This window comes from Saimiri boliviensis, chromosome 8 (genome assembly GCF_048565385.1).
Source record: "Saimiri boliviensis isolate mSaiBol1 chromosome 8, mSaiBol1.pri, whole genome shotgun sequence".
In the NCBI taxonomy this organism is placed as follows: Eukaryota; Metazoa; Chordata; class Mammalia; order Primates; family Cebidae; genus Saimiri; species Saimiri boliviensis.
In genome coordinates this window covers 26,896,062-26,923,219 of record NC_133456.1, presented here as the reverse complement: position 1 = coordinate 26,923,219, position 27,158 = coordinate 26,896,062, and the positions used below count along the sequence as shown (strand labels likewise).

Genomic DNA, 27,158 nt, shown 5'->3' with positions numbered 1-27,158 from the left:
GGTGTTTGTTTATTTTGTTTTTTGAGGCAGGATCTCACTCTGTGGCCCAGGCTGAGTGTAGTGGTGTAATCATAGCTCACTGCAGCCTCGAACTCCCGGGCTTAAGGGCACCTCAGCCTCCCAAAGTACTGGGATTACAGGTGTGAGCTGCCAGATGAAGGTTTTCTGGGTCATTGACAAGTATGTACATTCTGTTTCCCTAAAGAGAACACGAACTTTTCAAGGGAAAAAAGAGTGATTTCTGCTTTGTTACATCACATCAGCTCCTATATCCCTCCCCCTCCCACATCAACACTGGATAAAAGAAATAGAAGGAGCTACACACCAAGGATCAGGTGTCTTCAAGGCTGTGTGTACAGGACCCTGGGTGTGTGTGTGCATGTGTTTGTATGTGCATGCACAATACAAGAAGATACAGGCACACAAAGGTCTTTTGCTTAACACCCATGTCAAAAATAGGCTCTCTGAGGGCCTTTCCTGGGCCTGAGCCCTGGATGCCTTGCATTTCCATCTTAGGTCTGTGCCTAACTATACAGGTAGAATCCTCCGGGAGGGCCATCCTCTTACCTCTAAAGATCCGCCTCTGAGATCCCAAGAACTGGCAGACCTCAGCAGAGGACTTGCAGGAGTTCACACATTTCTGCATCCTATCAGCCAGGTCAAACAACGTCACATTGGAGGCCAGGGAAAAGGTTGTCTGCAGTGAGATCACCACCGCATTGGACTCCCTATAGGCAAAGTTTGTGGGTTTTTAATAGCCCCGAAATGACACGTGGCTCCCAAGACTTTTAGAAGTGAGTGTCATCGCCATTCTCCAGGGACGGAATGGGAGAGCGTGAAGGTCAGTGACCTCAGCCCTGGATTACCCCATGGCTGGGTTAAAACAGGGCCTGGTTTTGTTGCTGTCATCCCTGTTAGAGCAGCCCCGCCCTCCGCTTCTACAGACTGGCTCATAAGCAAATGTAATTCTGTTACTTACCTAGAGGCGTGAACTGCAGATCGGATGTAACTAGGTAACGTTGAAAAACACATATTTAACTGAAAGGAAGAACAAGTCTGTTGTTAACTGCGAATTAGACAAAAGCCTTGGACCTAGAATCAGTTTCCTATTATCGGGATAAAACAGGCATTTTCCAGCCATCAAGTTATCAGCAGGCGGCTTTGCACAGAAGTAGTGTCCTTTCTTTGTTCCCCTCTTAAATGCCTTCTGTTGTTGCATGAGTACAAAGAGAAAGAGGCAGAGAGTAAATCAGTGGGGAAAATCTTGGCAGGAAATGATGTTCAGAACAGCACCCTTGGATGCAAAACATCTTCAAAGGAGCAGCTCTCTTCTAAGGCCCAGGGTTTCAAACAACTCAGAGGCAACTGTTTATTTGGACTTTGCATAGTGAACGAGCTGCACTGGAAGGCTCCTTTCAGCTACCCTAGGTCTGACAGGCCCTACATAGACGCCTCATCATCTACAATGAGTTGACCTAACTCAAAGACAGGTCTTCTTCAAAAAGGCTCTCCATGAGAAATTACATTACGTGGGTCAAGAGCCCTTTTGTGGAGAGCAAATTAAGAGCTACTCTCCCTATGTTTGCCTTGTGCCCTCGGAGACAGAAGAAAATCCCTCTAATAGCATGAAATATCAGGTCTGCTTCCCTGCCGCCCTGCACGGTAGGAGCTAGAGACTCCCTTCCGGGAGTGGAGGGACTCAGTACTGGGTCCAGTGTAGACCCACCTGTCTTCAAGGCCTGTGTCTCAGATACATGCCACTCTGCAGAAGATGGAGGCAAACGTGGAACATTATCAAACCCTTTTTAGCCTCTTATGGCATCACTTTATAGTCTACTAGCAATGATTTATTATTGTTGTTTTATTATTAACATGTTTTTCTTCCAGGTTTGGTAAACAGAACATCTTGGGAAAGACCATAAACATCTTGGAAAAGACCATAAACCTCTGGGGAAAGACCATTCAAGTGGCTTCCCCAGCCAATGATTGATTAATCTTCACTCTTTCTTGGGGACAGTTGTGTCACATCACCAGTAAATTACATGTTGATACTGGGCAAAAAAATAACAAGTCAGATAAGTCACTGAGTGCCATGTAATGTGAAAGACTGCACTTCTGCACAGGGGTCTAAACCCCGGTATTATCTTAGCAGGAGATATCCATCCACAGCATGACCAAGGGGCAGCAGTGGTGAAGGGACAAGGTACAGGATTAGTAGACATAAAATTCTGCTGTGTTATAAAGAATTTAACCTCAGCCAAAAGGAAGTCGGGTCTTTGCTCCCAAAAATTCTGCTGTGCTATAAAGAATTTAACCTCAGCCAAAAGGAAGTCGGGTCTTTGCTCTCAGCTCCTGGGAGGCCATCTCTAAGCCCTTGGAATCTGCTAATAAAAATGTCTTTGTTTACCTGGGGGTGCTGGGCCATGCCAGAGAGTCCAACAACGTGATTTATGGTGGAGTTGGGTAACATGGTATCAGCTCCACGTCTACAGGGGCTAGAGATTGAGGTCAGCCACATGACAAGGCCCCACAAGGTTCTGGAGAGCTTCCATGGTTGGCAGTACTCCCTGCATATGGGACACACTGTTGCCGGGAGGAGGCATGACTCCTCAGGGGGAGGACGGCTGGAAGCTCTGCGTTTGGAACTCTCCCGGACCCTGCCCCATGCATCTCTTTCCTTGGCTGATTTTAACCTGTTGACTTTCACTGCAATAAAGTGTAGCTGTGAATATAATAGCTTTTGGTGAGCTCTGTGACTCCTCTAGTGAATTATTGAAACTGAGGGTGATCTTGGGGGATGCCTCAACTTGAAACTGGTATCAGTAGTGAGGGTGGCTTACTGGACTGTTCCCCAACTTTGCACCTGTTCTGTGCAGACTCAAGCAATATCATTCACTTCCAGACCACCGGGGTTTCTATCTGCAGACATGCTGGCAATGCCTTTTATAGGAGTGTACCATCCGGCATCATCACTATCATGAAGTGAATGCTCAGGAGTCAGAGAAATAGAATTGGATCCATATTTTACACAAATAAAATCCAAAGTCCTATAGAAATATATAATTCCTGGCTAATATACTAACTCTTACAAAGAACAAGTAAAATTGAGATTGGAAATCAATTCATCTTTAAAGATTTTTAATGGCAAATTTCAATTTTCTGAACCTCGGGTTTGAGAACTCACTGCATAGATGAGTCAAATCTCTGACTTAGACAGCAGGTGAGAAGCAAAGTTTATTATCTGAGCTTCATTTTCCTCTCTTCTTTATTCCTCTCCATTTTCCTTTTTTGTTATTTCTGTTTTTGGGGGTTTCTTTTTTGAGACAGGGTCTCATTCTGCCACCCAGGCTGGTGTGCAGTGGTTGATCACAGCTCACCACAGCCTCAACCTCCAGGGCTCACGTGATCCTCCCACCTCATCCTCCTGAGTAGCTGGGACCACAGGTGCACGCCACCAACCCCAGCTAATTTTTGTATTTTTGTAGAGATGGGGTCTTACCATGTTGCCCAGGATAGCCTTTTTCTTTAAAAAAAAAAATTCTGATAAAAAGCCGGCAAATGACCCCTCAATCATGTATACAGTGAGTTCTCAAACCCTAAGACATCAGGATTAACTGTTGGCATCTTTGGCATTCCTTTGAGGAAAAAGAATATCATTCCCCTGAGCTCCAAAACACAAGGAGAAAGTCATACAGTATGTCAACAGCAGCTGGGACCATATGATTTTTCCGGGTCTTTCCTCCTCACCAACAGCTCCTACTGGTGTCTGTCATCTGTAGGTCTGTGACTATGAGATTGCACATGGAAAAGAAACACCAAGGTGCAGATAAAGACTGTGCATGAGGACACATTTGAAGTAATTCTTCTACTGGGCACCCACACCTCGCTTCTATTTCTGAAAGGCTTTTTATTTTACTATGGAGTTTCCTTTCCAAATATAACAAAAGTGAAGAGCCCAGGAGACACAGCTGACCCCTAGCAGTCCCCACTTGGAATGAAATCTGTTCTAGAAAACAAAAGACCAGTAGAAAGATGCCATTCAGGACACTTACCATTTTGGTGATCTCATTTTCAACTTCTTGTAGATCTGACTGTTTTTCCACAGTAGTGTTAAGAAAAGTTCTCTTTAATTTAAACTCTGTCATGAAGGTTCTTACTGAAAATGAAAATGTAACTTGTTAGATCATGCAACAGAAGAATCTATGTCAGGTTGTGTGTTTGCAAACCTCGGGGGTGTCCGGCTTTCTCCGCCTCATGGGACAATCTCTCTGCATTTCTTTCTCCTTGTGGGTGGAGACCCCTCTCCCTCTTCTAGATTTTTCTCTAGCAAAGTGAGCATCTACTGGGCTGTGTTGAAGGCTTAGACTGAGCAAACTTTTGAGACAGAGAAACTCCAAAGAACCTTTTGTGTATGTGCAAGGCTAAGAGAAGGAGCCTTCACGATGTCTCTGGGATGGCCTCCCACATAATAGATGCCCAAGAAAGCTGCTACAAAGAAGAAACATGAGCAGGTCTAAACAATGTCATCCTAGGAGGAGGGAGGGAGGTGTGTCAGATGCGAAAAATGCTCCTCAGGCCTCAACAGGCTTTCGACAGAGGAAAGCTTTTGTCCTCTGAGGTCTCCAACTGAATCATGCCCTCCACATTCAAGGGGGTGCTTCAGTTTCCTTTTGTCCTTAGACCACCCCCATCCAAATCCCATTCCTCTTGGTCAGAGGAAATTCCCATCTTATCATTGATAAAGGGGGCTTCCAGAGGTCAGGCAACTTCCTAAGAAAGCTCACCCAGGCTCCCAAGGGCCACCATTGGCACTGGAGCATATGCGTGTCCATCTTCAAAGCTCTTCTTTCCCCTATGACTTCTGTGCCCTGACGAATCTAATAAACTAAGGACACCCAAGGGGCTTGAGAGAAAGAAAGGTGCCAAGCATTTGTGGTGGGCCTATACTCCAGGGGACTATAGGTGTTACAAAAAGTTGATTTCCAATCAACTTTTGATTGATTGTTACAAAAAGTTGATTTCCAATCAAAAAGTTACACCTTTATGCCGACTCCATGATTATAAGCCACATAATGAAAACAGCCCATATTCGAGACACTGTTGGGTTCAGAAATGAAAGAAAGCAGTCTCATTTTCAAGACCCATTTCACGCATAAAATAAAATTCTAGTTAACATCAATTTGTGCTGATTGGGCCTGAGGGGAATGGGACTTACAAATGGGCAGGCAACCAAAATTTAGTATGGCATGTTTTATTGCTGGCTCTTATTTTCCTTTATATTAAATGCTTATCTTTCCCTCTGGAAGAAAAAAAATAACTCAAGACACAGAAGTCCATGAAGCTGCTCTCTCCCCAAAAGCTTGCATGCTGAATTGAGAAACAGGCCCACAAATGAGCCAGAGAAAACATTTAACATCTTATACTTACTGTCTAAAGCGCTTAATCCTTACTTAACATCTTTTTGCTTGTTCTACAGTTCAGTGAAGCCAGCTGCTTAGGACTCTTTCTGAGCAGCAGGGAGCTCTTTGAAAACATTCTTGGCCAAATGAAAGCATTTCAGCATGCTCTAATTTGCATGTTCCTCTGATGTTTATGAACAATGAAACTAAATGACTTGAAAAGGAAAAGATGATTGTGAAGGCGATAGTGCTGCTCTCCTCCTGAGCCGTGCTACCTGTGGGACCCTCCGCACACAGGCTTCCAGAACAATGGTCCCGCCTCTTCACTTTGCCATCTCACATGTCTAGGCTGATACTTAGGCTCTCTGTATAGAAATTCACATTGCAAATGTCAGGTACATAGATCTGTTCTGAGTCAGGACAGTAAACATGGCCTCTGCTTTCAGTGTGAATATGAAGACATATCAGTTTCCTTCCGAACGCTGCAGTTGCTCCAGGCAGGGTTTTTTGTTTTGTTTGGTTTGGTTTGGTTTTTTTTTTTTTTTTTTTTTTGGCATTTATACCTTTATGCCTGCAATTACATCATCACCTGGATCTGAGTAGGATTTTTACTTTCATTTTGACTGTTGATTTCCCTATGCTATTTAAATGATTTTTGGAGGGAAAGAGCCAAAATTATTACTTTGTGTTCAGCAGTTTATCGTTTTCATTGCTTTCAATTCTGGTCCAAGAGTTTGAAGACTAAAGTTAAATGATACCTCCCATCTGGACAGCTCTTTACCATTTTCAAAGCTTGCTCAAATATATTACTTTATTTGATCTTCACAATAATCCTGAGTGGGAAGCAGGACAGATGGTAATCTGATTTTACAGATGAGGAAATTAATGCTCAGGAGCCATGTGCTATAGCTGGTGGCTCTGGAGCTGGAAGCAAATTATTTGAGTCCTGGGCAAATATACTTTCCCCACAATGCTTAAAAATAAAATCATTTCCAGCTTCTCTGTTCTTAAACTAAAAACTCCTGGCTTATTTATTAGGGTGTGGCTAAATAGTTTACTAAAATACAAGTAAATTATTAGAATAAAAGAAATTCTTTTTTTTTTTTTTTTTTTTTTTTTGAGACAGAGTCTGGCTCTGTGGCCCAGGCTAGAGTGCAGTGGTGTGATGACTCACTTCAACCTCCACCTCCCAGGTTCCAGTTATTCTCATGCCTCAGCCTTCTGAGTAGCTGGGACTACAGGCACGTGCCACCACACTTGGCTATTTTTGTTATTTTAGTAGAGTCAAGGTTTTACTATGTTGACTAGTCTGGTCTTGAACTCTGATCTCAAGTGATCAGCCTACCTCGGCCTCCCAAACTGTCGGGATTACAGGCATGAGCCACCATTCCAGGCCTGTAATCCAGAATGAGAGAAATTCTTGATTTTGACTGATGTCTCTATTTCTAGATCCTTCTTTTTGAAATAATGTTTTCACTTATATCTTTGTATTTTAAATAATTTTCAAAATTTTACCATTATTTTGGTAGGTATTTCTTAAAAAGTCACTTCAGCCTATAGGTAATAGCACTTTCAAAGGATACAGACACTTGCTTTCTCAAAAACACTAAGCACTTTTTTTGTGTGTTGTCACACTGAGCAATTTAACACAATTCAAAGATGAGTTATTTTACCTGCCAGTTTCCTTAGCTTAGAAACTGTATGTGGCCGGGCACAGTGGCTCACACCTGTAATCCTAGTGCTTTGGGAGGCCAAGGTAGGCAGATCACTTGAGGTCAGGAGTTCAAGACCAGCGTGACCAACATGGCAAAGTCCCTTCTATACTAAAAATACAAAAATCAGCCAGGCATGGTGGTGCATGCCTGTAATCCCAGCTACTTGCAGGCTGAGGCATGAGAATCGCTTGGACCTAGGAGGTGGAGTTTGCAGAAAGCCGAGGTGGGGTACCACTGCACTGCAGACTGGGTGACAGAGTGAGACTCTGTCTCAAAAAAAAAAAAAAAAAAAAAAAGACCCAAAAAACTCTGTATCTTTCATTTCTAACTTCTTCAACAAGTTATATATTAAATTCGACATTCTAAGAAGGGTCACACCCTGCAAACAAGAAACCTCCTAAGATTAACACATTATCATGTAATAGAAAGAGCTGTGGGGTGGAAACCAGGTCTCACATCAACCTGTTACCTAAGCCTGGCCACTTAGCACTTTGTCAGGGCCTTGTTTTCATTTGGTTTGTTTGTTTGCCTTTTAAGTTGTGAAATGGAGATGATTTTCAAAATCAAACAGCTTCACGAATCTATCATATTAGCAAACAAAATATGACAAATTGTGTGATACAATTAGGACAGCAGCTTTTTCAAAATGTATCTGCTTATGAACAAGAGCATGAAGATCATTTTTAAAAACAGAAAGAACGTGTGAATGTAGTATGACAATCAGAGTTTTACTCTCTCTTTTCTCCACCTAAATGTGTTTGTTTGTTTTTTCCTACGTAGTCAGAATAATCCTTTTGACTTTTTTTTCCCTAGCTGCAGGGTGGAGTGGTTAAGCAAATAATATTATACACAAATGATGGCATAATATGCAGTCATTAGGATGTTTGTACACTGTTTTTAACAACATAGAAAAATGTTTAAGACATAATATTTACACAAATATCCTGTGATTTCAACTATGTAAAAATATACTGCAAAAACATAATGCAAAGTAGGGTGCTCTACCTCCGGGTATTAGAATAATGGACAATGGCTTCCACTTTTTTCTATATTCCCATAACTTTGACAAACCCTGATTTTGATTAGGAAGAAAAATAATAAACGTTATTTTGTAAAATAGGTTGTGGTACAGAAAAAAGTCCGAAATAGACTAAGTCTCTTACCCAAATTGCATATCCCTTTTTCCAACAGGTACCCAACTGGGCATTTGCAGATAAAGGATCCCTGAGTATTGTTGCATGTGGCCATGGATGGGCAGGGGCTCGAGAGGCATTCATTCACATCTGTAGAGGAGAAAAAGGAAGACCATACTGAATCTATAGCAAACAGCAAAACCATAACCCAGTATAGTAAGTACTTACTAAGGGCCAAATGGTGCTAGGTGTGGTGAGACCCCCAAGGATGAGTATGAGAACACCCTCGCCCTCAAGGGGCTTGCCATCTGTTGAAGGTGGAGGTGGCCACAGAAACAACTAACCGTAAATACAACATAGGATTTGCATATGTGGGGGAAAGAGCAAATTTTAACGGAGGGGAGAATTAAAGACTGTTTCAAATATATCTGGACTACAACTAAAAGGAGTTTAACAAATAGATTAGGGTGGCAACAGGGGATTCCAGGCAGAGGCATCAGCACAGGAAAGTCCAGGGGCAGGAATAGGGTCCAGTGTAGCAGGAGTGTCGGGAACAGACCCAGATCAGGAAGTCTGTCAGTGCTACACTACAGTCCCTGACATTCTCCTGCAGATCACAACCTACAAGCATGCTAACTCTCAAATAATCAGGGTATTAACTAAAACAGCGTATTTGTCCACATTTTGGAGGAAAAAGGAGTGTACTGGGTAGCCCAATATGGTACTGTAGTATAGACCTCTGGACATTACATTACTTACCCACACTGCAGTCATCCCCTTGCCAGGAAGGCAGGCACCTGCAGTGGTAGCCACGGCTGGTGTTGTCTGTGATGCATTTGCCATCATGAAGACAAGGGTTTATGGCACAGCTGTTGACTACAAACACATTCCAGGAGTAAAGCAGTTAACCACACAGAAAATATAAAGGCAGCTCTAGGTAAATAATTCTCCCAGCTAATATTTGATTCTTGCTTATTTCTGTTTACTCGCCCTGAAAGACCATACTACAAAAGTAACATGGGTTTCCCAGAGGTGCAGTGGGACTAGGTCCTGATACTAGTTTGTGTCCAGATATAAGTGTTAGACAATGGGATGGATCCCTGAATGCAAGAACTGATTCTAATCAATGCTGCTTACAGGTCACTCCATTCAGGATTGATGACGATATTGCCTTTGTGACACTTAGAAAATTCTATGTAGATCAATGTCAATAGAAAGCACACATTAAGGGGGAAGAGGATCTCTGATTGCTTCATCCCCCTACTAGGAGATTTACTCTGTGTGCATGTGTCTGTGTGTGTATACACGTGCTCTGCCCTTTCTCTTGGGTTTTATCAAAATCATAGTATCCTTTACCCAAAAATCTCCAAATTTACCTAAGCCTCCACATACTGTGCAATATTTAGAAAATGATCAGAGTTGAGCAGTTATGTAATATGCTTCATAAAGGTTTCTGACATACTTAGAGAAGCCAAAGCCTGTAACTGCATTGCCTGCAAAAAGGAAATCAGTGGTGGAATGAAAAAACGAAGGTAAAAGTCTTGACTCAAAACAATAGTAACAATAACTCTGAAAACAAATCAGCTAAACCTAAAGATGGTATTCCTGTCCTTTACTGCCATGTCAAATATTACTTAAAATCACCCACAGAAGCACAGCACCAGTATAACCAAACACTGAGCCATGAACACTGGCACAAAAAATATACCAACAGCCAGTGAGTCTGCCCCTAATATTCACCTACAGTTATCATCAGAATGTCTATAATTGGCTTTAAGGGAGATTTGTGTAATTAGATTCCATCTGGCACTAGAATATATGTGACCTGTGAAACTGAAGGTTATAAGCCTTGAAGCAAGGCTCCCAAACTTCCCTGGGGAAAGATTCACTTTTCATTTCCCAGAGGTGCTCAGATCACTGGTACAAAGGAGCACCATGGGGCTGGCATGGGGGTGGTCTGCTTATGAGCCTCCAGCCCAGGCTGACTGTGGCTGACAAGCTGGGACTACGCTGCTCACTGAGTCTCCTACCCCAGACGCTACAAAGCATCATCTCTTCTTTCCTTCTTCCCTAAGACACCAGTTTCCATTTCACTCCTTCTCCAGCAGCGATTTTCCTTTTCCTGTGTCTGGACAAGGCAAAAGCATAATTCTGAACATGACATGAAAAGATTCATCATCCTACTTCCTTCTACTGTTCCTTAAATGACAAAAGATCATTTGGCTGGTTTTACTTTCCAGAAACTTCAATATGGCTATAAAAACAACCCTAAGTGTGAATGTAAAGGAGCGCTGAGTAGTGACCGTGGGAAAAAGTTAGTTCATCATCTTTTCATTTACATATCTCCCCACTTGCATTTATCAACTAGCCACACTCTCTTTGGGAGACAAAGAAGCTTGGGCTCAAGAGAAGCCCAGTGACCCCAAGAAGTCCCCGTTGACTGAGGAGGCCCTGACTCAGAGACTCTGGGATCTGATCTAGAGGCAGATACCCAGTTTATCCCTGTTTCAGCTAGGCCACCTAAGCTTCTTTACTTTAGTTTCTCCACCCTCCAATCCTGCATCACTGCCCTCCTCTGACCTCTGAGAACTTAAAGGCATGCTTGAAAAGCTCTTAAGTCGGGTGTGGTGGCTCAAGCCTGTAATCCCAGCACTTTGGGAGGCTGAGGTGGGCAGATCACCAGGTCAAGAGATTCAGACCATCCTGGCCAACATGGTGAAACCCCATTTGTACTAAAAATACAAAAATTAAATGGGTGTGGTGACACACACCTACAGTCCTAGATATTTAGGAGGCTGAGACAAGAGAATCACTTGAACCCAGGAGGTGGAGGTTATAGTGAGTTGAGATTGTGCTACTGCACTCCAGCCTGGCAACAGAGCAAGATTCTGAAACTGAAGGTTATAGGCCTTGAAGCAAGGCTCCCAAACTTCCCTGGAGAAAGATCCACCTTTCATTTCCCAGAGGTGCTCAGATCACTGGTTAAAAAAAGAAAAGAAAAGAAAAAATAAAAATAAAAATAAAAGCTCTTACAACTACAGGGCATTAAAAGCTGCAATTGTGCCATCTACTGATGTGACACATGGCCAGTGCATCCTTTCCTCTTTATTCGGGAAGCATTATGCAACACAGGGGTGAGAAAATTGGGCCCGCCCATGGCCTTGTTTTACACTTTAAGTGTTTCAACAGGAAGCATTTTAGGTCACAAAACAGAAGCTATTTCAAACACCAGCCATTTCCACAAATTCACATGAACCCCGAGTCCCATGCAGCTCTCTGTGCTGGACTGGGCCTTGCAGTTAATGTGTGCTTGTGTGACTGTGTTTTACCTGAGGCTGAAGAGGACAGCGTTGTTGTTGACCATGTGCTGCTGTGAACAGCAAAGGTGGCAGATTTGGGAGCCAAGGCTTTAGCTGTGGAAACGTCTGTGGTTTGGGGAGAAGATGTTCCGAGGGAATGTGAAGCTGGACTGTACTCTGCTGTAATGCCAAGCCTTGTGGTCAGTTCTTTTGCTGATGTGGGTACACTGGTCAGAGGGATCAATCTGGTGGTAGCATCTACATTCACTTGGTTCCTCTCTGTGCTGATGCCACCATCTGTTGAGGTTTGAGGAACTAGAATTTCAGGATGGGTCGGCAAGAGCTGTTTTCCAGCTGTAGTCTGTAAGGCTGTAGGGCCAGTGGCCAGAGATGCTGTGCTTGACAGGGTGCCAGGAGTGGTCACAGGAGGTTGAGAAGTCTTCAGAATGGTGGTTGTGAAAGCTGGAGACATTTGCGCTAAGTTGGTGCCTGTGGCTGGAAGGGTCTGCTCTGTGGGGGACTCTGTTAAGGATGGAGGCAAAGGAGAGCTCGTTGTTACAGCCTTGGTGGACTCTGTGGGCAGAGACACTGGGCTTGGTGACTTTGATTCTGTAACGATTTTCTCTTGGTGTAGGGTGCTCTGGTTCTTAAGGTCTATGGTTTGACTACTATGGAGCATTGTCATGAATGATGTCGTCGTTGATGTCTGAACTGAAGTCACAGGAGTCTCTCTTGCTCTGGGCAGGACTGGGGTAGAAGATGACGGTGGTAAGGGTGTTTGTGAGACAGAAAGTGCGGCAGATGTGGATGCTGTTAAGGATACTGGTAAAGGTGAAGGTGAGGAAGACAATGGTGTGGGTGCATCAGCGGTAGACTTTAGCGGATGCATGGAGGCTCTGGTTGATGGTAAAATTGATGAAAATAAATGGTGGGATTCTGACACAGAGGGCAGAGGCAAAGGAGGCCCTGAAGAAGAAGAAGAGGCAGCAGCAGAGGAGGAGGAGGAGGAGGAGGAGGAGGAGGAGGAGGAGGAGGAAGAATAAGAGTCACCAGCAAACCCAGCATCAGTGTCCAGAACAACTGAAGTGTTTGGCATATTAATGGTGGGTGTGTAAGACGGAAGGTTGGATGTATGCAGAACCGGTAACTCAGTAGAAGGCTGAGCATATTCCCCGTCATAGGATGAGATGTTACTTCTGTCAGTCTGAGCGTAAGAAAAGGAGGAATCATCTGAATGTGAAGAGTTTGAGATCTTCATATAAGAAGTCGAGCTCTCCACAATGTCTGAGGATGAACTGTTATCTGTAATGGACAGTAACGCCCGTTCTCCTTTGGTGAAAGTAGATGACAGGTAGGTGTGGTCTGTGTGGTCGCTGGAAGTCCTTTGTTCAATAGCTGTGCCACTCACTTGACCGTAGCTAATCCCAGTGACTGCAAACGGAAAAGCCAAAGTTAGGTCAAATAAACGAATGACAGATCTCCGAAATATGTACTATCAAACAGACTTTCAGTGTCCTGAAATGAACCCAAGTGGTATAACTCATGTGGATGAAACACTTTCTTTGGAGAGATGGTTTTCAATGGTGAGCACTTTGAATAAAGACATTGTGGGCAGGCAGGAATGGTCAGCGTCTCCTCTGAGCAGACTGACCTGAGAGAAGCAGTGGCAGCAGCAGTGGAAATGGTAATAGAAGTGGGAACTAAGGGTCTAAAAATAGAGAGCAGTTCCAAATTCCCTCCACATGCCTTACTTGATAAAAGCAAATTAGTATCTGAAAATATCTTAAGACACCAAATAGAATAACTGTTATGCCGTAATGGAGGACAACCCTCCCAACTTCCCATTCTGTAGAATGAGATATTTCTTTCCCAGGAGACTGACCTTAGTGGTTGGTCTCTTATTTTAAGCCTCCAGGCAGACACTATCCCCAATTCCTTAGATGAGTGTGTGTAGAGGGCTCAGGGTGGGAACTGGGGAGGGATGTTGACCTTGCTTAGGTGACAGAAGCTAGAAACTTCTCTCCATAAAGAAGTGCTTATAAGGTACTTTCTGGCTTGAGAGCTAACTGAATCATCCCCAGACTGGGAGTAAACGGACAGATGAGCTGAAGGGATGTGTTAAAAGAGACTGTGGAAGATACCTCACCTCCAAGGGCACTGGAGGCGGCCAGTGACTGTGAAACCAGGCCAACATCGTCCGTCACATTCACATGCAGAGAGACACTCTCTGTTTCTTGAGGCATGGCTGCTGCAGGGCTGCCTGCTTTCCCAGAAGTTGTGCTCATGCTGGTGTTGGTGAGGGTGACAGACCGCACTGTGCGTTCCCCATTTCCAGTGACAGTAGCTGAAGTGTGAGTGCCAAGAGAGGGCACCCCAGAAGTTCTGTTCTCTGCTCTGTCAGAAGTGTCATCTAGTACTCCGTCCAGCTCTCGGCTGTCTTCCAAGGCTAAAAGAGGAGTGAAAGAGGACAGCTGATAAATGCAGGGCTGGAGTGACAGGATTGGGCACAAAGCCTCACTTCCTGGGCCATGGGAGCCAAAATGCTTCCCCATACTCTTAGGATCTTTATCTGAGATGTGTGTTGCCCTTGCAAACATGGATCAGTGATTGAAACCTCAGGAGGAACTGTGGATCAGGACATCTGTCAGGCACTCTGGATTTATAGGATTTATATTACTTTAGCAAATAGGATCAATATTGGATTTCTGCTCAGTGATACATAATAAATCGAGGTTATGTCAGTAGTGGCGGTAAGGTGGTAAACAGTGGGTGAGACTAATAACTCTACCAGGGCTTTAGACATTTGCACAAGGCCCAGGAGGGATGCCACAGTCCTCCTTGGAAGGCTTTTCCTCCTGGAAGGACCAAGAATACATGAATGGCCACGGGGCCAGTCATTCCAGAGCATTAGTACAACGGCAGACAAACAGCCTGAGGCTGAGGGTGAAAGGTGGGCTCATTTTTTGACTTATTTTATTTTTTTTTAATGCATGTGTTTTATTCTATTGATGAGGATGGAATAAGAAGATGACACATGAATAAATGTCCTTTTCCTTCTCTTTTGGGTATGTTTATGGTATAAACCTAAAGGGTCTTAGAACTAACCTTAGATAGTTAGATTATGAGATAAGCCCTTCTTTTCAGAAATGATGAAAATAAGATCCAATTCTCCTTGGCCTAAATCCTTCCTAATCTGGCATACAAACAAAAACAAACAAAAAAACCAGACTACTCCTTTTCTGGTTCTTATTCCCATTCCTAGCCCAGACTGGCCATTGGTATCCCAAGGCTATGCTTTGATGGAAAAAGTGTAAAGCTGAGCGTTGGCTAAATTCATTTCAGGAAAGGTTTGAATCAACAGACAGCATGAGCGTGGGCCATGAGCATCACTGAGAAAGCCAAAAGCCAGAGACAGATACGACTCAAGCCAGGCTGAAGGGCTCCAGACTTGTGGAGAGCCAACCAGGAGAGGCTCAAGAGCAGGCTCTATCTGCACACGATTTCTCTGGGCAAAGAGAAAAAGGCCTTGGATGGGGAGATCCTTAACTCTCTGTTAGATGAAATTTAGGCCGACGACCACATCAGCGTTATGGGCTTAACAAAGTGGAGAGAGAGAGTCACAGCATGAACTAGAGGGGCTGAATCTGAATGCAGAAAAGGGAGTGGGCCAGAACTCTGAAAGGGTGGAGTGCAGAGCCCGTCAGCTTGAGTGATTCTGAGGGAATGAGATAAAGCATTGTGCTAACCCACAGTGAGATGGTTTCAGGAATGTGGCTACTTCTTATCTAGCTCTTTATAACTGAACTCCAAGATGTGATCACACTGAAATCACATTTTCCACATGAACCAACTGAGCATTAATTGCAGAGAAGAAGAGTACTAAAGAGATGTAAAAGGGAAAGGCTATGAAACCCAAGATCCTGGTTTAAGAAGGTAAAAGTCCTGAGCTCCACAGTAGCAAGGATGAAAAATGATTCCTTCTGCTTAGGAGATAGAGAAAGTGTTTTTCAGGCACAGACATAGAAGAGCATAAATATCCCCAACTTGTATGTGTGGTATTCTTTCATGATAAGCATATGCTTTTCCATATCACATGAGTATTAAGAAATGCTAATCTTCCTCATCAGTTAGGATTCTCATATAGGTGAAATGGAGCTATTATTAGTGGTGGAGAAGTAAGAATTTAAACCTCTTCAAAGCTTACATGATAAGCGAATACATTTTTGCATTAGTCAGAATATACTTTAAGAGACTGCTGAGAATTGTTTTAAAACATTATCCCAGGCCAGGCGCAGTGGCTCACACCTGTACTCCCAGCACTTTAGGAGGCTGAGGAAGGTGAATCATGAAGTCAAGAGATTGAGACCATCCTGGCCAAGGTGGTGAAACCCTGTCTCTACAAAAAATACAAAACAGCCGGGCATGGTGGCATGCGCCTGTAATCCCAGCTACTAAAGAGGCTGAGGTGAAAGAATTGCTTGAACCCAGGAGGCAGAGGTTGCAGTGAGCCCAGATTGCACCACTGCACTCCAGCCTGGGGACAGAGCAAGACTCCATCTCAAAAAAAGAAAGAAAAAAAAAATTATCCCAAAGCATTATTAAAAAGAAACATCAAAAGAAAAATTTTCTCAAATTGACAAACTGGACATCTTCAAATTTAAAAACTTTTGTGCTACAAATGATACCATCAAGAAAGAGGAAAGACCACCCAGAGAAGAGCAGAAATGTTTGCAGATTATATATTTGATAAAGGACTGTATCCAAAATATACAAATAACTCTTTTTTATTTTTTCTTTTTGAGACAAAGCCTCTCTGTCACCCAGGCTGGAGTGCAGTGGAATGATCTCAGCTCACTGTAACCTCTGCCTCCCAGGTTCAAGCTATTCTCCTGCCTCAGCCTCCTGAGTAGCTGGGATTACAGGCATGTGCCACCATGCCAGGATAATTTTTGTGTTTTTAGTATAGACGATGTTTCGCCACATTGGCAAGGCTGGTCTAGAACTCCTGACCTCAAGTGATGAGCCCATTTCGGCCTCCCAAAGTGCTGAGATTACAGGTGTGAACCACCATGCCTGGCAACAACAAACTCTTACAATTTAATAATAAAAAGTCAAATAATGCAATTTTAATAAAATACTCAAAAGATTTGAATAGACATATTCAGAGAAGACATACAAGTGGCCAAGAAGCACATGAAAAGATGCTCAGCATTATTAGTCAACTGGGAAATACAAGTCAAAACCACAAGTGATGTCTTCACACTCGCTTAGATGAGCATAATTAGAAAAGACGGATAATTACAAGCGTCAGTGAAGACGCAGCAACATTAGAACACTTGTACACTGCTGATGGGAATATAAAATGACGCAGCCACTTTGGAAAAGAGTTCGGCAGTTCTTCAGAAGGCTAAAAATAGAGCTGCCATATAACCCGGCCATTCCTAAATAATTGAAAATTTACGACCACATACACACTTGTGAATGTTCACCACATCATTACTCATAATAGATAGAAGGTGGGAACAACTCAAACACCGTCAGTTGATGACAGGATAAACAAAGTGTGGTATATCCCTGCTATGGCATATATATATATATATATATTTGAGATGGAGTCTTGCTCTGTTGCCAGGCTGGAGTGCAGTGGCACAATCTCAGCTCTCTTCAACCTCTGCCTCCCAGGTTCAAGTGATTCCCCTGCCTCAGCATCTATAGGTGAGTGCCGGTAGACCCAGTATTTTAGTAGAGACGAAGTTTCACTATGTTGGCCAGGATGGTCTCGATCTCCTGACCTCATGATCTGCCTGCCTTGGCTTCCCAATAGCTGGGATTACAGCGTAAGCCACCATACCTGGCCTGCTATGGCATATTATTAAGCTGCAAATGGAATGAAGTTGTAATATAACATGGGTGAACCTTGATAACATGACACTAAGGGAAAGACACAAAAGACCACATATTGTATGGTCTCATTTATGGGAAATGTCTAGAATGGACACATCTACAGAGACAGAAAGCACAGGAGTGACTGCCAGGGACTGGGAGGAGGGAAGAATGGGAGGTGATGGCTGATGAGGTTGGAGTTTTGTTGGGGTGATGGAAATGTTCTGGAATTAGACAATTTTGTGACTATGCTATAAATCACTGAATTGTGTACTTAAAATGGGCAAATATGATGGAATGTGAAATATACCTCAATAAAGCTGTTTTTTAAAAAAGAATTTCTTTTGATGAATGCCCTGACAACTACTCACGAGAAGGTGATATTTTCACCTTCCAGAAGTTCTGTGACTGAGGCAGGCATGGAGTTAAGATTTGGGCTGCAGGAAATGAGAGGAGGTGGACAGAGAAGTCCCCGAGCTGTGTGTGCGAAGAGGAAGTGGCAAGAACAGCTTCTCAGAGATGTACCAGAAAAACTGGGGGATATATCAATATCAAATATATCAACAAGGTGTATCTGTATCAATCAGCTAGAAGAAGGGCCGGGGGAATAAGGAAGCTGGAGGGCCCCAGGAGTTATTTCATTCATGCATGATTTGTTTTTCTTTCTTTCATTTTTTTTTTTTTTTTCATGACATAGTTTCACTCTTGTTACCTAGGCTGAAGGGCAGTGGCGTGATCTCGGCTCACTGTAACCGCCGCCTCTCAGGTTCAAACAGTTTTTTGGTCTCAGCCTCCTGAGTAGCTGGGATGCAGGTGCCCACCACCATGCCTGGCTAATTCTCTGCATTGTCAGTAGAGATAAGGTTTGACCATTTTGGTCAGTCTGGTCTCAAACCCCTGACCACAGATGATCCACCTGCCTTGGCCTCCCAAAGTGCTGAAACTACAGGCATGAGCCATCATGCCCAGCCCTCATGCATAGTTTTAATATGCCACAGATTTCATAAGCATCATGAGTCCCTCTCTCCTCCATGGGGCACAGTTGCATGAACTGAAAAAACTCACTTGAACGTTCTTCACGTGGTGGTGATGAATTCAAGCTTTCTGAGGAAGATGTAGATGAAGACTCTGAGTAACTCCTATCTCCCAATGCCGTGTCACTTCCTCCAGACTGTAGAGTCGAGTCTGAGAACTGGGTCAGCACTGAAGCATTCACACCTTCAGGATATGAAGCAGAGCTTGCTGTCACATCTGCAGATGCCTCGCTGTTGGTCAAGGGCCAGCGTGCAGTGCTCTCTCCACCTCTCATGGCTGCGACTGACCTAGACACAGTCTCAGTCTGAGACAAGGGACTTCTATTTTGCACCTCAGAGCTGCTGGAAAGCTGATGTTCTCCAAAGGCTGTAAGGCATCGTGGGAAAAAAGGCCATGACAGAGATATGAAAGAGATTCCTTGGCAACTCACAAGTAAAAGCTCTCTGAGGAGTGATTCTTTGCCAAGGAACCTGGTGTAGTGTTTATTAAATGTATTATGCATTATCATATTTTCAATAGTTACTCAAGACTCTTGGGTGGCAACAAGATAGCAATAACAAAATATATAACTTGTTGAACAGGGAGCCTTTGAAACAGCATGTGCAAGTAGCAGAGGGACCTATAGGCTTCAGTGTTTCACTCTCTTTCCCACAAGCATTGGAGAGATTGAGAGTGTGGTTACGTACGACAAACACAATGCACATAAACACAGCGCACAGTCAGAGGACTTTCCTAAAACAGCTCTCGTATGAATAAAGGTTATTCTAATTCCAAAGTATAGCCAAAAAAAAAAATCAACTATAAGGATTAAGCCAAACCATGAATTTGAGAATGAATGAATCTGCACGTTTATGTGGAAAGATGATCTGTACACAAAATAACGGAAGCTAGATTAAAGAGTGGGCCAGGCTGGGCACAGGGGCTTATGCCTGTAATCCCAACACTTTGGGAGGGCAAGGAGGGAGGATAGCTTCAGCCTCGGAGTTGAAGACCAGCCTGGACAACATGGCAAGACCCCATCTCTACAAAAAGATAGAAAAATTAGCTGGGTGGAGGGGCAAGCACCTGCAGTCCCAGCTACTTGGGAGGCTGAGGTGGGAGAGCACCTGAGCCTCGGGAGGTCGAGGCTGCAGTGAGCCGTGGTCACACCACTGCACTCTAGCCTGGGTGACAGAGACAGACCTTGTCTCCAAAACAAAATAAAAATAAAACATAAAGAGCAGGCCAGCTCTCAGCTTGAAGACAATGCTGTAGAGTGAGAAGAAGATGGAACCGAGAACCCGGAGGCTAAGGTCTCAACTCTACTGACTGAGCTAAATGGCCAGGCACCCATTACTTAAACCCCCAGAGCCAGTTTCCTCATCTATAAGAAAGCAGGAGGAATGACACCTGTCTCACTAACTTCACAATGTTCTTGTAAGAGCGAACATCAAAATGCGATAATGCCATTAAAGAGCATACTTTTCTCCGGAGATTACAAATGGTCTTGAGGAGATCCCCTAAGAAAATTCAACGATTCACATTGTCCCCGATAGATCAAGTAAAGATGGAATACTTACTTGGGGAATCATTTTGCCAATGCAAAGATGTGCGTCCAAATTCATGTTCCGTGGATGGTTCAATGAATTCCCCATCCCCTGGATTCCCGGTTACTCCTCTGTTGCTTCTCGATTCCACTGCAGAGGGTGAAGGATGGACTGAGGCTGAAGTCATGGCAATTCTGGAGTCCTCAGGGAAGCCCTTGGTCTCATTTATAGGTCCCAGACTGACTGTCAAAGATCGGAGTGTTCTGGGGCCACCATCAGTGAACACGGTGGCAATGTGCATTGTCTTTGTTTGACTGACTGAGGGGCTCTGGAGGCCAGTGGACTTGTTAAGCTGCTCTGTACTTCCAGAAGCTATGACAAAAGAAGATATGCTTCAAAATTATTCAGGAGTTTAAGAAAATCAGGACTGTATTTGAGATACAAATGATGTTTCTTACATTCTGGTGGATACACTCACATACCATGGACCTAATATAGATACAAACATATCTATACACACACACGTGTGACCAGGACGCATGCCTGCACTCTCCCTCACTAGTTCTAATTCTCACGGAAGAAGCTGGAGAACAGTGAGGTCCCTCACCAGGCACAATGAGAAGATCTTATGTTATTTGTATTATTTGAGATGAAATAATGCAGACATAAAGATAAAAATGTCTGTTGAATTCTTCATTACAGCTTAAACAGGACAGGTCACTATGATAAGGTTTTTGTTATTTTGCTTTGTTTTAGCAATGTAACCTGTTTGTTCAAAGGCTATCATTGATTAAAATCTCATACATAAAATGAATCAATGTGGGGCTGCTGCAAGGGGCCCCACCCCAGGTCACTACTGAGAGGGCCTAGGGTTTTGCAGAATACAGCAGGGACATTCATGGCCCAGAGCAGTAATTCCCAGCCTTGTCACCATCAAGGGTTCTTTATGATTCCCCACCTCATGGTCACCATAAGCCTTATGTCTTGAAAGATTATTAACCAAACTGCATTTATTCAGTAACAGAATTTTTAACCAGCAGGAAATACTTATTATTACCCCACAAATTTAATTCTACCCAAAAGCATACGGGCTTCATGATCATACTTTGCCTCACTAAGCTTTAGAGACCAGCTCTCAAATCCGCACTCTACTCCAATGGGCCCCTTGGAGATCAAGGACTCCAGGAGCAGCTTCTCTAATCCACGGCTGTCATCCATGGGAAACTGTCAAGAACCTCAAGGAGTGAAGCAGACACTATTGGTCAAAAGGAGCAGTCTGCTCTATGGAAGAACGGGTGGCTCCCCTCCAGAGAATTTTCCAAAGGATGCCCTGAGAACTGCCCTCCAGAAAGGTCTATTAAAATCTTCATTCCAGACAGGAATAAACTGCAGGAAAGCCTAGGGAATGGGAAGAAATCTGGTAGGTAAGACTAAAGGCAAAAAAAAAAAAAAGAGTGTTTTTATTCTTTTTAGGCTAAAAATAATAAAAAGTACCCTACCCCTATATAATAAAAGGCTTTGAGCTGTTAATTACAGCCCAGAAAAGGGAAGTTGTCATTATAAACACTTCCTTGAAGACCAGTTCTATGTGCAGTTGTGACCAAAACCACAAATAAATTTTAAATATCACTACAGTGAGAGAGAGAGAGAGAGCGAGCGAGAGAGAGAGCGAGAGAGAGCGAGAGAGAGAGAGAGAGAGAGAGAGAGAGAGAAACAGAGACAGATACAGAGGGCAAGCAAGCATGGGAAACAAAAATGTTCCTCTCACTCTTGTGCAAAACCATAAAACCAGCTATACCTAGAACCAGCAGCTCTGGTCATCTGACCTTAATGAAGACAAAAGGAAGATGCAGGCAATCTATAAAACTAGTAATTGAAACAAGAAACAGAGAGACCTGGACACAAACAGAGAGTCCAAGAACACCAAAACCCACCTCTTCTTCAAAACAGAAACTAAACCAAACCGAACCAAACAAACCAAAAACACTTCAGTATATAAGAAAGGAAAGTATAATGACATGCCCCAAATCCCCACTCAACCACATGGCTTCTCGGCCCTAATTAGAGTCATTATTTACAAACACCAAATTACAGCCTCATCAGCTTGCTGGAGGTTCTTTCAAAACACTTTTATTCCCAGGAAACTGCATTAAGTTCATCCATACAACATTCCCATCAAAACCCAGTGGTGAGCTGGCAGCAGTGGCTCATGCCTGTAATCCCATCACTTTGGGAGGCTGAGGCAGGCAGATCACCTAAGGTCAGGGGTTTGAGACCAGCCTGGCCTACATGGTAAAACACCGTCTCTGCTAAAAATACAAAAATTAGCCAGGCATGGTGATGGCCACCTGTAATCCCAGCTACTCAGGAGGCTGAGGCAGGAGAATCACTTGAAACTGGGAGGCAGAGGTTGCAGTGAGCTGAGATTGCATCGTTGCACTCCAGCTTGGGTGACAAAAACAAAACAAAACAAAACCCAAAAATCTGTGTTAAACATGAGCTTCAATAGTGACAGAAACTGGGTAGGTTGTACCTACTTCTGCCCCAAGTATCTGGTATAGAGGAATGGCATTTTGGCTTGATGTCTTTTCCCCTTACCCTCTATTATGGGTACGTAATTAGCTGGCTATGCACATTGATTTATGTCTACTTTGAGTGACTTCCGAGTGTTAAGCTGGGGATCTGGCACTCACATGAGGAATGGTCTGAGAGAGGAGAGGAAGCCAGTGTCCTGGAGAAATGCAGCCAGGAGAGATCTGGTCCTGAAGAATTTCTCTTCTGAGGAGGCGTGGTCAGTTCTCCCATCTCCAAAGCAGGAAGAGAGGATGGGCTCGAAGCTGAAGTCGTGGCCTCTCGGCTGTGCACAGTCACTTCTTCTGACAGCCCCATCGCCCTCTCTGTTCCCATCTCTGAGGTTGTTCCACTCTTTGCTTGCAAAGGGGCAATTCTTTCATCGAACTCCGAACTGCTCGATGGCAGGTGAAGACTTTCCGAGGCTGAAAACAGACAGCAACATTAGAATTCCACCAGCACACTTCAAATGTCTTAATATGCTTTGAGGGGGCTCAGTCCTCACATCTATAAAATATATAGACATGAGAAGAATTAGGAGAATAGTTCATTCCATGAAAAATAAACTCCTGAAAAAGACCACAAACCAAGGCAGAGATTGTTTGTAGATCTCACAAAGGTTCTGTGTATTGTGGTAAAATTCTCAGAAAAGCGGCAAGTGGGAGGTACCTATCAGACAATATGGAATCAGAGATCAGGGTCTGATCAGGACCCAGCACCCACATCCACCAAATGGGTCCCAGAATTTACCTGAATGCAACATAAACAAAATTCCCAACATCTGGGAGAACAAGAAGACCACGGAATACCATGAGCAGAGTTTCTAAGCACTGTAGAAATCATTTATGAATACAAAATACTCTCATACTCATCTGTACAGAATCGAGTCCCCCCAACCAGCCACTAGGACCTGAAACCATACAGTCATCTCTGACGGCTTCATCCTTTACTTTCAGGCCATCAACAAGTCCTACCAATCCCTTCCTCTTCATCCCTGTGGCCACCAGGCCATATTGCAGCACCTGGTGTCTGGATTTCTCTGTCTGCCTGGGTGGTCCCTTCCAGGTTCCCTTCATCCTCCCACTCCCATGCCAGACATCCTGTACCTGCCTGCCAGGTGATACTCCCCAAATTCACTTTAGTTATATCACTCACGTGCTCAAAAACCTTCACTGACTCTTCCTACCACACCAAATCTAAACTGCCAGGTTTCCAAAGTCCTATGTGATTGTCCCCAACCCTGTCCACACAATGGTCCTACCTGCTCCTCCTCACCTCTGTGGGCAACTGACGCCCTCCCCAAGGGAGGCTGCTGGCCTTGCCACCCTACAGGGAGGCCACGCCTGTCTTTCTCTCCTCTGTACTTCACTCCTGTTGTCCAGGCATTCCACACTTCAGCACCCCTGCCACCTCGCTCAGATACACAGGCATAAATTCCAATCCCAGTTCTGAAACCTGTTAACTGTTTGACCTACACTTACTGGGTCAACTCACGTCTCTGAGCTTCCGTTTCCAAATGCCTGAAAGGAGAATAACATGACCTCATGGGCTTGCTGGAAAGACTGAGGAAACAGACATGCTGCAAAGACTGAGGAAACAGACAGTGGTATGTAGGAGGTCCCTCATTAATGCTACTCTTCTTAGTCTTCTCTTCCTCAATCAAATCTTACCCACTGAGCCCCAGCACCTTCTTGACATTCTTTGCTAAAAATAGCAAACAACAAAGTTGTGCACACCAGAGCACGAACAACCATTTGGGTCACGTCAACACAAACCGAACCCAAGCCTGCCCCAGCTATGCATCCGACAAAACCTACTGCCTCTGAGAGCCTCAGGTGTGGGAGGCTCCCTGGAGAAGGAATGAAGTTTGGATTCCGCTGGCCATGGATCACAGATGCCTCAGGACCAGAGAGGCCGCTCAGTGAATCTGCACCCTTGTCTGGTCTGTAGGGACAAGCATCATACAAATGAGGCCCAAGACACAGGTCTGACCCACCACAGCCTAGGAACCTTGGAAGGGCACAATGGCTCAGAATGCGGGTTGTGGGAAATGGCAGAAACTCTGTTCTCCAAGACAGGACACACATGCGTGAAATGCACATCATCAGCACAAGCTCACCTAAGGCACCACTCTGGGAAGTCAGAGCTGTTGCTATCTCCAGCGAGTACCCAACAGACGAAATAGTGAAGTTTGTTCTACTTGAAGAGCCGTTCCTTCCTCTAGCATCTGCTGTTTCAGTGAACAGAGTGAGGTGTTCTGGAGCATCCGAAGCAGCGTGGCTCTTCCCGGAGGTCTGACTCATCACATCCTCTTTGGAGGCCACTGTTGAAATGTCCTCTTGATTCTGATACAAGGTGATGTTTTCTACATGAGGCTCAGTGTTACTTTCTGCCCAATGGTTCCACGCAGCATCTGAAAGAAGAAGAGGATGCATCAGGGAGAACTTGCTGCCTTCTGAAAAGAAAAGCAAACCTTCAGAAAAGACACCAGGAGATACATCAATAGAGAGCGGATTCAAGTAAAAGAATTTCACCATATTCACTATGCTTACAATCCAGAGCAAGAAATTATGAAGCAATAATACAATGTAGTATTAAATTTCATTGTGCGTAGAATAAATGAGGAAAACATATTGATGGGGCTCATAGAAGAACAACTGAGCCTCTGGCACCTGGGTAGGGTTGGAGAGTGGAGTGGAGGAGGAAGATCGGGTGTAAGCAGAAGGAAAGAAGCATCTCCCATTCGCCAAAGTTGTTAACTGTGCCTCTTGGGGTGGTAGTATGGTATTATAAAAGCTGGCAGCCCTTGACCTTGACACCTACTCTTGCAGGTGGGAGGTGTGATGCACAATTCTGATAAAACAAGGCAGCTCCGGCAATATTACTGAAACTTGGGTAATGTAAATGGGTTTAGGGTAGTAATTCCATCTTTGAATTTATCTGAAGAAGATACTCAAGAATGTGGAAAAAGATTTAGCCGCACAGATGTTCATTACAGCACTGTTTACAATAGCAAAAGGAAGAAATAGAAACAGGAAAAGAACAAACTTAAAATTCCTCCAGTAGGTTGTCAATTAAATGAGTTACAGCAGACAGTATCTGCAAGAAAGAACACCATGTAGTCACTGAATTAGTGCTACAAAATAAAGATATTCTTCAGGGATTGTTGAATTAAAACAGCATGCTTCAAATGGAGTTTACATTTAATGATCTGTTTCTGTCAAAAATAATAATAACATCAAATATGTGTGTGCTAAATACTGAGGCTGGTAGCAGACGTAAGTGCCTGATGATGTCTATTCATTCAAGCATTACACAAAGTTGAATATAGGTCCTCTTATTCACCCCATTTTACATAGGAAGCAAAGGAGGCACAGAGGGTCGGGAGGTCATGCATCTTGCCCAAGTTGCACAGTCAAAAAGCAGGAGGGTATATGATTATGCTACAAATAAAGGGTCTTAGAACTAATCTTAGATTATGAGACAAGCCCTTCTTTTCAGAAATGGTGAACATAAAGTCCAATTCTCCTTGGCCTAAATCCTTCCTAATCTGGCTGTACAACAAAACAAAACAAAACAAAGAAACAAAAACCAGAATCCTTTTCTGGTTCTTATTCCCATTCCCAGCCCAGATTGGCTATTGGTACCCCATGGCCATGCTTTGATGGAAAAAGTGTAAAGCTGAGTGTTGGCTAAATTCATTTCAGGATAGGTTTGAATCGACAGACAGGATGAGTGTGGGCCATGAGCATCACCGAGAAAGCCAAAAGCCAGAGACAGATACGACTCAAGCCAGGCTGAAGGGCTCCAGACTTGTGGAGACTCAACCAGGAGAGGTTCAAGAGCAGGCTCTATCTGTACACGATTTCTCTGGGCAAAGAGAAAAAGGCCTTGGATGGGGAGATCCTTAACTCTCTGTTAGATGAAATTTAGGCCGACGACCACATCAGCGTTATGGGCTTAACAAAGTGGAGAGAGAGAGTCACAGCATGAACTAGAGGGGCTGAATCTGAATGCAGAAAAGGGAGTGGGCCAGAACTCTGAAAGGGTGGAGTGCAGAGCCCGTCAGCTTGAGTGATTCTGAGGGAATGAGATAAAGCATTGTGTTGACCCACAGTGAGATGATTTCAGGAATGTGGCTACTTCTTATCTAGCTCTTTATAACTGAACTCCAAGATGTGATCACACTGAAATCACATTTTCCACATGAACCAACTGAGCATTAATTGCAGAGAAGAAGGGTACTAAAGAGATGTAAAAGGGAAAGGCTATGAAACCGAAGATCCTGGTTTAAGAAGGTAAAAGCTCTGAGCTCCACAGTAGCGAGGGTGAAAAATGATTCCTTTTGCTTAGGAGATAGAGAAAGTGTTTTCCAGGCACAGACATAGAAGAGCATAAATATCCCCCACTCGTATGTGTGGTATTCTTTCATGATAAGCATATGGTTTTCCATATCACATGAGTATTAAGAAATGCTAATCTTCCTCATCACTTAGGATTCTCATATAGGTGAAATGGAGCTATTATTAGTGGTGGAGAAGTAAGAATTTAAACCTCTTCAAAGCTTACATGATAAGCGAATACATTTTTGCGTTAG

At 43.8% G+C, this 27,158-nt stretch overlaps 1 protein-coding gene across 2 annotated transcripts in view; it reads right to left on the bottom strand.

Moving 5' to 3' along the window:
* Positions 1-27,158, bottom strand: part of HEG1 (heart development protein with EGF like domains 1) — a 100,198-nt gene that overhangs the window by 33,954 nt on the left and 39,086 nt on the right. Inside the window, exons 6-16 of one of the 2 annotated variants that reach the window (XM_039477368.2) lie at positions 24,681-24,974; positions 22,684-22,986; positions 20,024-20,362; positions 18,495-18,830; positions 13,693-13,992; positions 11,577-12,977; positions 9,007-9,123; positions 8,278-8,397; positions 4,053-4,156; positions 980-1,038; positions 568-728 (exon numbers count right to left, since the gene is read on the bottom strand). In XM_039477368.2, the coding sequence (XP_039333302.2) occupies positions 568-728; positions 980-1,038; positions 4,053-4,156; positions 8,278-8,397; positions 9,007-9,123; positions 11,577-12,977; positions 13,693-13,992; positions 18,495-18,830; positions 20,024-20,362; positions 22,684-22,986; positions 24,681-24,974 (3,534 nt within the window). The remainder of the gene's footprint in view (positions 1-567; positions 729-979; positions 1,039-4,052; positions 4,157-8,277; positions 8,398-9,006; positions 9,124-11,576; positions 12,978-13,692; positions 13,993-18,494; positions 18,831-20,023; positions 20,363-22,683; positions 22,987-24,680; positions 24,975-27,158) is intronic. The other variant, XM_074404209.1, reaches the window with a different exon arrangement.